This window comes from Eufriesea mexicana, unplaced genomic scaffold (genome assembly GCF_001483705.2).
Source record: "Eufriesea mexicana isolate 0111107269 unplaced genomic scaffold, ASM148370v2 scaffold2087, whole genome shotgun sequence".
In the NCBI taxonomy this organism is placed as follows: Eukaryota; Metazoa; Arthropoda; class Insecta; order Hymenoptera; family Apidae; genus Eufriesea; species Eufriesea mexicana.
Window position 1 is genome coordinate 2,074,735 of NW_016910162.1, and position 13,621 is coordinate 2,088,355.

Consider the following 13,621-nt stretch of genomic DNA (forward strand, 5'->3'; position numbering starts at 1 on the left):
CCTGCATCGCTTGCTCATCACTTACCAACATGACCGAAAGCCGGAGAGTAGGCAAACCGAGAGACTCTCCCTTACTCCTAACGCCAAGATGCCATTTTGGTAACGAATAAAAAATTTTTCAAACGAATGACACTCTTGTTTCAGTTATTAAGGAGTGGAATACTATAACTTTCAATAGTTATGTTTTTTTAATTATCTATCTAGGTTAGTAAGTAAAGTAGTAAAAGTAGTAAGTAAGTAAAGTAAGTAAATTGCAGTTTTCAATTAGAGACAATTTTTGTCATTCCCTTTTTATTACATTTCTAAATATAAAATGTAAATTTGATATTCTAGAATTTCAATTTGAACGAAGAAAAATAACAGTATAGAAACAAATAATAACGTAATATGATAATGTAATATGATAATATGTAATGTAATAAAATGTAATTTTATACAAAACTGAACCTGATATCTACGATAGACATCTTGCTGCAGATATGAGCCGTGATGGCGCTAGTGAGTTAAATGAAAGATAGTCTTAACACTGCCTACTCGTGAAATGTCGTACTTAAATGTTCATTATGATAGGAATTAATTATTTGGAATAGAAAATTATTTAAATTGAAATAGTATTTAATAAAGACTCACTCATAAAAAAATGGCCCTACTTCCTGGACAATCGGCGTCGCGCCTCCCATGATCTCCATATGATTCGTTACGTTGAACAGATAAATTTTGAAGTCCAGTGGAAGAGGGAAGTCCGACCATAAGTCCCGCATTTCCGAGTTAGCTTTCAACGCTATTTGCTATTCATAATTATTTAATTAATATTTAAATCTGATCGAATACTACTTTAATATTTTCAACTATAGTTGACATATATATAATTTATAAATTATATGTATAATATAAATATTATACATATATTTATATTTATGTTTAGATTTATATTTACATATTTATTATACATATAACTATTATTATCAACCTTGATAATATCAAGATTAGAATTTGATATTAAATGCTGAGTGAATTTTAATTATGTCATGGAGAAACAAACAATGATTAAAAAACGCTACTGGAATAAATTTAAATATAGCGCCACAATGTCACGTAATATCGAATTATAAATATACAGGTAGCCCTCCTATAACACGGTAGATAGATTCCTAGAAAATGCCGTGTTGTGTGAAACCGAGTTGTATGAGACTCAGACGCAGTACAAAAAGGAGGGTTATGTTCCGAAAATTTACTAAAAACAAATTTCTTTTAATTCTACATAAACAACTTAATTTTTATTAAAAATATAAATGTATGTACAACACAAAACAAAAAAAAAACAAAAATATTATTTTAATTTAATGCAACTTTAATTTAATAAATTTCTTCGTCGTCACTGCTCCCGTGTTATAGGATACCGTGTTGTAGAAGGGTTCCCGCAATTTATGAATCGTGTTATAGTGAAATCGTGTTATAGTGAAACCGTGTTATAGGATGCCATGTTGTAGGAGGGCTACCTGTATAATGAAATAAGAAATTAATTTTAACCGATCAAATCATTAATTGAATAGAAATTTTACTGTACTTTATTGCAATTTAAATTATGATCAAAATATTTAAACAATAACGATTTAATTATTCTAACGTATTTTTAATTTACGCATTACAAATTTAATGTTTTTTGAATGTGTTGGTATATCCTTGTACACATTCATACATTATTCTTTCCTATCTCACCTACATTATTTACATGTGTTGTTGTGTTTAAAATATACAAAAATCCCTAGTCTAGTTATAATTTATTGAAAGGTGAAAAATATGATTGACTGAAATCTCAACACCGCTAACAACTCTCGATCCGCGATATGTGCAAGGAATAAAATAAAAACTTAATCATTCTATATAATGTCCCACATTATCTAATTAAATATAGGATAGAAAATTGTTACCCATAGACGTAACACTTTATTATGATTCCGAGCGTTTTGTCGCCACGTCATCGATGTTCTTGTGTTTCTTTAAAACTGTTTATTATATAAAATTATAGTTGATTCTCATAAATGCAAACCATAGGAAGAAAATGCGATAAGTTCATTTCTATTGATATTCTGACTCACGTTACTCAGTAGATAAAAGAAAATATTTTAATTTAGTAACATTTTAATATGACAATATTTTAATCTAATAATATTTTAATATAGTAATATATTAATATGACACTATTTTAATTTAATAATATTTTAATATGATACTATTTTAATCTAATAATATTTCAATATAGTAATATAATTTAATAGTATAATTAAAGTATAATTATAGTATAGCGTAGTATGCTATACTATAGTATATAATATAGTAAATATATAGTAATATTAATATAGTAATACGAGAACTTGATTTTTATGTTTTATATTTCAATTAAATATACATTAAACAAAATGTAAAATGTAAAGTTTATAAAAATATACAACAGTATAAATAACGCAAAGCGCAATTTAAATGCGTATAAAAAAAATTAATTTATCCTTAAGACCATTTAATGTCCAAATTCGTGTCCCTTCCCTTTTGAATCTGTTTATTTCATTACTTGTATGACTACTTAATTACTATATATTACATATTACAGATAATATGTAACGTATATTATATACACGTATATTTAAGTAAACAATGAATATAAGAGAAACGCTAAGAAGTACTGCAATATGTAAGATTATGGTAACGATGTGCAAAACAAGTACAATCATGTAAAATTGAATGCAACGCTGAGGATAATGAGCGGGAAGAATAGTGAATGACAATTACTTCAAGCAAAATACGGCTTTACCCTTGGGATATAATGATAGGTAAAAATTACTCGTGAAAAATTGAATGTAGTGGTAATGACACGTGTAAACGTGTAACGCTCTGCCGTGTTAATTCGCTAAAACACAGTCGACTATTTTACATTGATAAAATCGAGAACTAAAATGATCAGAATTACTATTTCAATTTAGATGAAATCGTGAGAGAAAACTAGTAGCATAAACAGCATAAGCACATTAAATTATAATTTTGTGAAATACAAAATAAATATAATATACAAAATAACATGAGTAATATTAATGACTTGAATAAAACAATTAATTTTTGAATAATTATTCTGTTCGGAATTAATATTTTTTCGATTATTGCTAATAAAAAAGGAAAAAGAAATGATTAAAAATTTTTGAATAACTTATGATATGCTGTAAATTGAATTTACATAATACAAACTCATTACATACAATTAAATTAAATATTCATTCAAGAACAATTTTATTTCTTAGTTTATTTCTAACTACTATTTAATTATTTTTGGTAATAAGAAATGATTTTATTTCAGCAATAATAATTACAACATTAATAAATATCGTTAAAAATATAATTTCGTAATTATCATATTATATTATAAATGGGTTTTATAACTACTTTATTTCTGATTAAAATAAATAAAACAATTTTATCAAACAGACATGAAATTAAGTTTAATAGTAATAAAACTAACAATAGCAACAATAACAATTAATAATCAACAAAATTTGATTTATTGGACATTTCTAATAAAAATAGTATAATTTCGGTTACTAATAATAACCTTGAAATCGAATTAAAAGAACGAAAGAGGAATACAAATTAATTTCCTAAATTATTCACAATAAAAATGATGTAAAATGTTAATTTTGAAAGTACAAACAGTGTATCGTTCAATTTAAAGGAAACTGAATTTGACTAGGAAATAAATTACTATATTTTTTTGTAAATTATTAAAACAACAAATTTATGTAACTTAATGCCATTTTTACTAAACAACAATTCATCATTTCCTAGTAACTTGTTCAAATTATGCATGAAAATATCGCTTATAATGTATCTGTAATCCCACTCACCTTCTTAATTTGAGACCTCAAAAATGGCGGAAAAATGATTGCACAGATCAAAACTCCAAACGCAAACAACGAGCCACCGATGATTCCCAATTTCTTCGGCTTCATAGTAACACACTAGAACAATCACAATTATCGGTATCAATCCAACTTTGTTCCTTTAATAAACACTTTTTCGAATAGATCCACCATATATAGTAATTTACAGCACCAACAAAGAAATAATAACATTAAATAGGCAAAATATACGGGAACAATAACTAGAACAGTGTGTACATGTTTATAACTTTCTCTTGGAACTTTCAAGATACCATAACTATAAACGAGAAAACTTTGCGAACCGAACATGAATAGTTTAAACAGCTACTATACACAATCAAAGTCAAAACTCTCCTTCAACCTATAAAATGGAGAACAAAAAAAGGATAAGAGAGAAAGAACAAAGAATATGTAATAAAATTCACAGTTTTCACTTTATCACATGACGGTCAAACACGATCGAAAATCGAAGATCCATGAGACTACCTAAAGTCTTAAACACAATGACTTTAATCAAATTCTTCGAAACCTTGCAAACTCTGGAAGCATGCAGCGTTTTATGAAGTTTTCGTCCGGTCGTTAGAAACGAAAAAAGACCCAAAAGCGACGAGTATAGGGTTACGTTGACGCTGCGACGAACGAGACGAACCATTAAAGTGTGAGCGACGCGCTCGAAGCGCATTCTTTTGAGAATCCTCGAAAGCTCGTTCGAACGCAAGGAGCTCGTCTGACTCGAATTACTCGCAAAGTATTTTCATCGTCGTGTTTACGTTATTAAGCTTCTTCATCTTTACTGCGAGAAATTGTATTTCCCCTTTTCCTCTCGTTTTTATTTTCAGTCTTTGATTAGATTTTACTTTTATTTAGGCTTTACACTTTGGTTAACTTTTAACGAAATTTTATTCGCGAGCTTTTCGCACACCTTGAAATGCTAAGTGAGCTCGAGGATACGATGTCGGTGGTCTATCGAAAAACGTTGACGAAGGTTAGCCGGCTCCCTCGTCCTGTGCCGTCGATCTTCGAGTGTTCGCGTGAAAGAACTGACACGGTTTCGAGTATCGCTTAACGTCGCCCGACGACGACACTGGCCAATGCGCCCACTCCTGCGTTACCACGTATGATTTTTACGCTATTTGTACGCAAGTTATTGTCAACACGGTTTGAAACTTACAGGACAGAAATTAATGGCTCTATCCTTTTTTGGAATATGCATCCAAGGGTTGCGAAATTTAACCGTTAACGAATGAATTTCAAGAATATATTTTCGTAGATTTGATAATACAGAATGTTGCAACAGAAGGGGCTAGGAGGTCATAAATATTATAAAAAACCGTAAAATATATTGAATTTGACGGGATGCTAAAATAAGAGGAATTAAAATTTGGTGAACTTTTAAGGCTAACCAACATAGGTCTCAAGTCTCCTTTATTGTAATATAAAATACTATTGATGTTATGAAGGTGTAGTTAATAACATTCGATTGTTGACAACATATTGTAAATAATATGTAAACAGAGAAATTGATTCGGAAATATATTAGTATTAGATTGTATAATTTAAGAACAGGAAGAACCAAACAAAACCTCTCCTTTTCTCTCTCTTTCTATCTCATTCTCTTTGTAATTATTTTTAATATACCAGATAAAGCATTTGTATTAAAAAAAGCCAATATAAAAATTTGAAAACATAAAATTAATACTATCACTATTGCCATAAAGATTATATTATTAAAAATATTCAGCGTTCATCGTCATAATTATACATAATAAATGCAGGAGAGTACAGAAGAGTAACAAATAATTAATAAATAATGAATAATTAATTTTCCCACGATGTTATACTTTTGAAGAATAGTTTCATTAAAAATTATATTTAAAATTAATTTAAATTTTCAAGTGCTGCTTTTACAATGTCTTCATTTCAAAATAATTGGAATGAAACTTTAAGTGCCTAAAAACAAATGAAGAAAAATAATAATCCATAAGCGTAAAAGTGAAAAGTAGCAAAAATATTCATTATACATAGAGAAACTATAGACACCAGTAGTCTCAGTCTCTTCATCTCATTTTTCATTTTCTTTAGCATTTTTATTTATGCTTAATGATGATAAAATGGTAGAATTTCATTCTGATATCGCCAAGTCAGTGATGACCGATTTAAAATTCGAACAAACATTTTGAAATAGTTAACAACTTTAATTCTGTGAAATTTAACAATTTCTCAAATTTAATTACGTACAAAAATTTTGCGTATATTCCGATGATTCATGGTGTTGTATAGTGAAAGTTAGGAGAATTTCATTCCAGTATTCCTGAATACACCTATATTACAGTACATTTTGTCTTTCAGTAGGCTTTTGACAATTAGATATGATAGAAAATTTTGAATTTACCTAAAATTATCAGATTCTGAAATTAATATCTTTGTGGTAAAATATAGTTAAATTTACTTAATAAGATTCAACAGAGTTAAACCAAAAGTTATAAAATAAAATATCTCAGTTGATTTAGTAATTATACAATGTATTATATAACCGTAGCTTATGTAATAATTATGCGTATAATGAAATTAAAAAATAATAACAGAAATATCCTAGTTTGAAGTAATAATTAAGATATGTAATGGCAACATGGCGTGACAACTTTTTACGTCAATAAATTATTACATAACACTGAGATTATTAAAATAATTTATGTAACATTTAACGAGATATGATTTCCCAAAAAAGTACGAAAACAAACATCATTTGCATAGTAAATTATTTTTACAACATTCAGTCAATTCTTCTTCCCATTTCCAATCGTAGAAATTTATTTTTTGCTCCTTATTTTTAATATTTCATGACACCTAACATAACCTAACATAAAATTCATCATTATTTTTAATCCGTGATTAATTACCATGAAAACCTGAATTTCTTACCAATCTCGTACACTCGAGTGGCAAAACGTGTAATACTTTGCAAAAGCAACGGATTTTCGCTTTTATAGATTTATTTTATAGATCTGTTCCTCCATGACGCTGTTCTTTGGTGTCAAGTGTAATACCTATCGAGCGCGAAGGTGCAGAAGAATGTATTAAATATGAGATTCTATAGTTATCCGTTACTGGAACACGCTCGAATCGGAAACTTTTACATTATCAGTTTCACTTATGACACGGTTAAGGAAACTGCATAAAATGATAAATACTTTTAAGTACTACAAAAACGCCAGACACTCTAAAATGATTTTAAAGACAAATTAAAGGTTATGGCATTAGATTATAGCATTCTTATTTATTCAATATTTTTCGAATGTAACTTTTTACCATTAAGTCCTTAAACTTTTATTATTACATTGGTATATTGTTTCTCTTGATTCACATTATCGTTCATTTTCAGAGATTTTTGTGCTGATGACTTTAAATCATAATTAGGGATAAGTTTATGTTAAAGTGGGATATTAAAACATGGCGAAACAAGCAGTTTATTATACTTTACGAGCAGTTTATTTCGTTAAATAATGTATGGACAACATCGAGTTTGACGAATCGGTTGACCTTTAACGATGGTTATGATTATATGCATGTCAGTCTTGCACGTTCGGGTGCGACTTTACACTAATTCTATGTATGTAAGCAATGCAGTATTACCAAGGTCAAGTTAGTGCATTTTCTTGACGTGGATCTGTGACATTATATATTTAACACGGCCATTCCTAGAATTTTGGATTCAACGTTGTGTTGTCCTTGAATTAACCCTTTGCATTACGAATTAATTATGAAAAATTATACATTGAAGTACTATTTAATTTTAGTTAACCACTATATACGTATTCCATCCACGATGAAATTAGATACAAATTTTAGAAATTCTTCGAATTTTCTCCACGTTAAAACGCATGCAATATGATTATGGTTGCGTGATTAGTTAGCTTATAATCATGAATCTTGGCATGAAGAAAGATTGTATGTTTATTCTGCAAATCTGGTGTAGAACTAAGAGTAAAGAAGAATTGGGAACCATTGTCATCTTTTCAGCATTAGCCATAGCAATTAAATCTCGTCGACGAAAATGTCATTTTGTATGAAATTTTTCCTAAAACATATATATCCAATAATTATTTTTGAATAAAAAAGAAATTCATCTTATTTGTAAATATAGTCTCACTTTAAATGGTTCTCCATGTATTTTACCACCTTCTCCTGTACGTGTGGGATCACCACTTATGTTATAAATCCTTTGACAATTCTATGAAATATAGTTTCATCCCAATAACCATCCATGCATAATTGTATGAAATTTCTACATGTCTTTGGAGTTTCTTTGGCCCATAATTCTGACTCAATATCACCAACAGTTGTTTTCATTACAACCTAGTTATAACAAATATATTAGTTTGATTAATGTAAAATACTTTTAAAATAAAATTTATTAAAATTTATTATTTATTACTGTAATTCAAATTAGAAATTATTTAATATGTTAATATAGAAATTTAAAAAGTAAATATTGTATATTGGTTCAAATTTTAAAAACAGATATACAATCCATTGAAATATTATTAACTTATACTCACTTTATCCAAAGTGCCTGGCTCTTGCATATAAATATTACTCATGTTTGTATGTCTCCTATAATAAAAAAAATCCTTCGTCAATAATATTTCATATTAAATCTTTAGTCATATATAAATCAGTCAATCAAATAGTTCTTTTCTCGAATAATCATCAGCAGGTAAGACGTACCTTTTACCTCCTTTAGCATTGGCTTTATTGACCCAATCAATTCCACGTGCCACAGCCCCAGTATTCTTGTTGCTTTTACTTTTTCCATGTTCCTATAGATATTTCTACACATTTGTGCCTTAATGCAATATTTATTTTAACTCTATATTCAATTTATCCTTAAATTTTATAACTATTACCATTTGTTCATTCTCCATCTCTTCAATGATCCTCATATTTGCAAACAAATCCTTCTCTGTTCATACATCTGCTGCCCCTTTCATGTTTCTTGATTCAACGTACTATGCATTTCCTCTTCTCACTGCTTTCATTCAAACTTCTCCCTTTTCTTTATGTATGTCAGCTCCATCATTCTGAAACTTAACACATTGGCAATGACCATTGACTTTGACTATGGATATCAATTTTGTTCACATCAAGAACACAAAACACCTTTCTATCTCAGTGTATTCTCTGCATCTTGTTGTTAAGAGAGGACATTGTCTAAATTAATTTCATTCCCTTTCATCTGCCTGAGGCATCTCCCTTTTATGAATCTTTATTCGAACATTAAAGATTTCTATCTCATACATTGTCATATGGTTAGCTGACCTAGAATCCAATAGACATATCATACTTTACATATTTATATTACTGCTTTCATTTTTTTTTGGTAAAAAATATAATTCTTGGCATCTAATGGCTCAATGCTGATATTCCATGAGCCCAAAATCTTTCTACTGTTGTACGTGACTGTTTATTTCGAAGCAATATTGTCTTGAACCTACTCTACGCTATTCTACAGAATAAACATCATCCAAAAGCCTAATTTCAGAAATATAAGCAAAAAAAAGCCACTGACACTTTCGGCCCTGTTCTTCTCAAACCCGCGCTCGAAACGCAAAAAAAATATCCAATCCTGTTAAGGAAGAAATCACTCTACGCTAATAAACAAAAAAAACCGGAGTACAGAGCCTAATTTTGAAGGTAGAAAGCAAAAAAGTCAATTGCGCAGCACGATCTGACAGCCACTGACACTTTCGGCCCTGTTCTTCTCAAACCAGCTCTCGAAAAGCAAAAAAAATATCCAATCCCGTTAAGGGAAAAATCACTCCACGCGAACAAGTGGAGAAATCCTATTCAAAAATCCTAATTCAAAAACCAGAAGCAGAAAAAGTAAATTGCGCAACACGGCCAGAGAGCCACTGTCACTTCCGGCAATATTTATCGAAAACGCATGCTTGAAAACGGAGAAAAATATCCAATCACGTTATAGAAAAAATCACTCTATGCGAAACACAGGAAAAATGCACTTCAAATAGCCTAATTCAAAAGCTAGAGGTCAAGAAAGTAGATTGCGCAGCACGATCTGAGATCCACTGAAACTTTCGGCACTGTTTCTCGAAAATGCACACTCGAAACCGAAAAAAAATATCCAATCACGTTACAGAAAGAATCACTCTACGCGAATCACTCGAAAAATCCGATTCAAAACGCCTAATTCAAAAGCTATAAACCAAAAAAGTAAATTGCGCAGCACGATCTGGCAGCCACTGGCACTTCCGGCACTACTTCTCGAAAACGCATGCTTGAAACCGAAAAAAAATATCCACTTCCGTTAAGGAAAAAATCACTCTACGCAAATCAGTGGAAAAACGCGCTTAAAATAGCATAATTCAAAAGCCATAAGCCAAAAAAGTAAATTGCGCAGCACGATCTGACAGCCACTGACACTTCCGGCACTTATTCTCGAAAATGCACACTCGAAACCGAAAAAAACTATCCAATCCCGTTACAGAAAAAATCACTCTATGCGAATCAGTGGAGAAACCCGATTCAAAAAGCCTAATTCAAAAACCAGAATCCAAAAAAGTAAACTGCGCAGCACGATCTGATAGCAACTGACACTTCCGTCACTATTTCTCGAAAACGCATGGTTGAAACCGAAAAAAAATATCAAATCCCGTTACAGAAAAAATCACTCTATGCGAATCAGTGGAAAAATCCGATTCAAGAAGCCTAATTCAAAAACTAGAAGCCAAAAAAGTAAATTGCGCAGCACGATCTGACAGCCACTGACACTTCCGGCACTGTTTCTCAAAAATGCACACTCCAAACCGAAAAAAAATATCCAATCCCATTAAGGGAAAAATCACTATACGCGAATAAGTGGAGAAATCCGATTCAAGAAGCCTAATTCAAAAACCAGAAACCGAAAAAGTAAATTGCGCAGCACGGCCTGGGAGGCACTGTCACTTCCGGCACTATTTATCGAAAACGTATGCTTGAAACCGGAAAAAAATATCCAATCACGTTATAGAAAAGATCATTCTATGCGAAACAGAGGAAAAATGCACTTGAAATAGCATAATTCAAAAGCCATAAGCCAAAAAAGTAAATTGCGCAGCACGATCTGACAGCCACTGACACTTCCGGCACTTATTCTCGAAAATGCACACACGAAACCGAAAAAAAATATACAATCCCGTTACAGAAAAAATCACTCTACGCGAATCAGTGGAAAAATCCGACTCAAAAAGAATAATTCAAAAACCAGAAGCCAAAAAAGTAAATTGCGCATCACGATCTGACAGCCACTGACACTTCCGGCACTATTTCTCGAAAACGCATGCTTGAAACCGAAAAAAAATATCCAATCCCGTTATAGAAAAAATCACTCTATGCGAATCAGTGGAAAAATCCGACTCAAAATGCCTAATTCAAAAACCAGAAGCCAAAAAAGTAAATTGCGCAGCACGATCTGATAGCCACTGGCACTTCCGGCACTACTTCTCGAAAACGCATGCTTGAAACCGAAAAGAAATATCCAGTTCCGTTAAGGAAAAAATCACTCTATGCGAATCAGTGGAAAAATGCGCTTGAAATAGCCTAATTCAAAAGCTTTTAGCCAAAAAAGTAAATTGCGCAGCACGGTCTGAGAGCCACTAACACTTCCGGCACTATTTCTCGAAAACGCAAGCTTGAAACCGAAAAAAAATATCCAATCACGTTAAGAAAGAAATCACTCTACGCTGATAAATGAAAAAAAGTTGAGTCAAAAGCCTAATTTTAGAAATAGAAACCGAAAAAGTAAACTGCGCAGCACGATCCGAGAGCCACTTACACTTTCGGCACTATTTTTGGAAAATGCACGCTCGAAACCCCAAAAAAATATCCAATCCCGTTAAGGAAGATTTCACTGTACGCTGTTATGCCGAAAAAATCTAACCGAAGAGCCTAATTTCAGAAATATAGGCGAAAGAAGTATACTGTGTAAAACGATTTTACAGGCACTTGGTTTTCCGTTAGTTTGTTTCATATATGCACCTTCAATCGTAAAATAATTGCCCTACTGTTTGGAGAACAGTCTATTCTATGCAGGAGTAAGGAAATATCTTAATCCACAATCAAAATTTAGAATGTAATAATAGCGATAATATATAATTATGTTGCAATTGAACGTGAAGGTCGAAGAAAAATAGAAGAAATATTAAGAAGCTGCCTATTCAGTAATGTTGATCAAATATTCCAACGGGCAACCGAAATCTAGAATCTCCTACGGCGGATTGTAACGGACAATGCGTTAGTATTATAGGATCCCGCACTCACACCTCTTTATTTTCCAAATGTATCGGTATATGATTTGCACTATGCAACATCACTTTTTTCACATGTAGTATATTACCACCGAAGAAATGTTCATAGTTAGTAATCTTGAACTTCGTAACCTAATTCAAACGTTAATCAGCAATATCACTACTTCATGAAACGTTTTGAGATTTAATATTTCACTTTGACGCGTAAGAATATTCCACCATTTGTTACCGGTATGCTTGCTTGCCGCCAACTGGAAGTTGGCTGCAGCCGGATGTGCTAGGTATTTTTGTAGCGGGAAAATGTTGCATCTTTGAAATAGCTATATGATAAAGTATCGATGTAAAATATCAAACTTTATCTTTTATATTTAATAATATCAATGAAGCAAATATGAATATATTTCTGTTGCGAAAAATTCAAAATTTCTATAATTAATTTATAAACTCAAATTATTAATTATTCCATTTCACTAATGGAAACACAAACCATTAGTATCTTTGGCAATGGTTCAAACACTCTATGCAATAATCACCAATAATGAATTAAATAACAATGAATTCATACCCAGACTTATATTAGAAGTCTCGCTAAGGCTGTGTCTTCAGGATGCAATTATAAAAGTTGATGAATTAATTATAGACGAACATTAAGTCACAGATGAAATCGAGTGATTTTGTTCTTGGTAAAAAGAAAATGAAACTACGATGGTTATATACTTAGGCACTTTTTATTCACTTTGGAAGTTTCACATATACACGTTAATTATTAACAACATAATTCTTTGGTTCTCTTTTTATATCTCTGAATTTATTTTTTATCCTTTCCTTCATTACCCGGAAAATATAAATATAAGACAGCCAATGAAAAATCCTACTTTCTATAACATAGTTATAATGTAAACAATAAACTAACTCTTTCTCTTTTTTTATAACTTCTAATTCTTCTTGAGTGTTTACTTCATCGTCACTTTCTCAATCGCTACTACGGTCTTCCTTCCTTTTTTTATTTACATGTTCAGGGGTTTCAACAGTTGGTTGTGAACTTAATTTTGGATCAGTTAAATGATCATGAGCTAATTTGCCCTTATCGCGAAACTTTTTATTTAGTATCACAGATTCTTCTTTATCTTCCTCTGCTTCTTCACCAAGTGATAAAAGATTGAAATGTCTGTAACAAAATTTTTCGTAACAAAGAATAACTCTACCAGGGCTAAATTCTGCAAACATATATGATTTTTACCTTACTGCTGCTGCTTTACTTTTTGAACTGTCCTTTACTTCTTCACTTTCCTGTACTATTATTCTTGGTATAATATTAGAAAATGGATTGTTCGATATTATAGATTTTAACAATCTTGGAGGATAAAGTAATCTATCATGTTACAAAAAAGT

General features: G+C 30.9%; 1 protein-coding gene across 1 annotated transcript in view; it reads right to left on the reverse strand.

Annotated features, from left to right (window-relative positions):
* Positions 1-4,608, reverse strand: part of LOC108549492 (sensory neuron membrane protein 1) — a 10,244-nt gene extending 5,636 nt beyond the window's left edge. Inside the window, exons 1-3 of the mRNA XM_017902881.1 lie at positions 4,456-4,608; positions 3,891-4,004; positions 631-788 (exon numbers count right to left, since the gene is read on the reverse strand). Of these exons, the coding sequence (XP_017758370.1) occupies positions 631-788; positions 3,891-4,004; positions 4,456-4,608 (425 nt within the window). The remainder of the gene's footprint in view (positions 1-630; positions 789-3,890; positions 4,005-4,455) is intronic.
* Between the last annotated feature and the right edge of the window lie 9,013 nt (positions 4,609-13,621).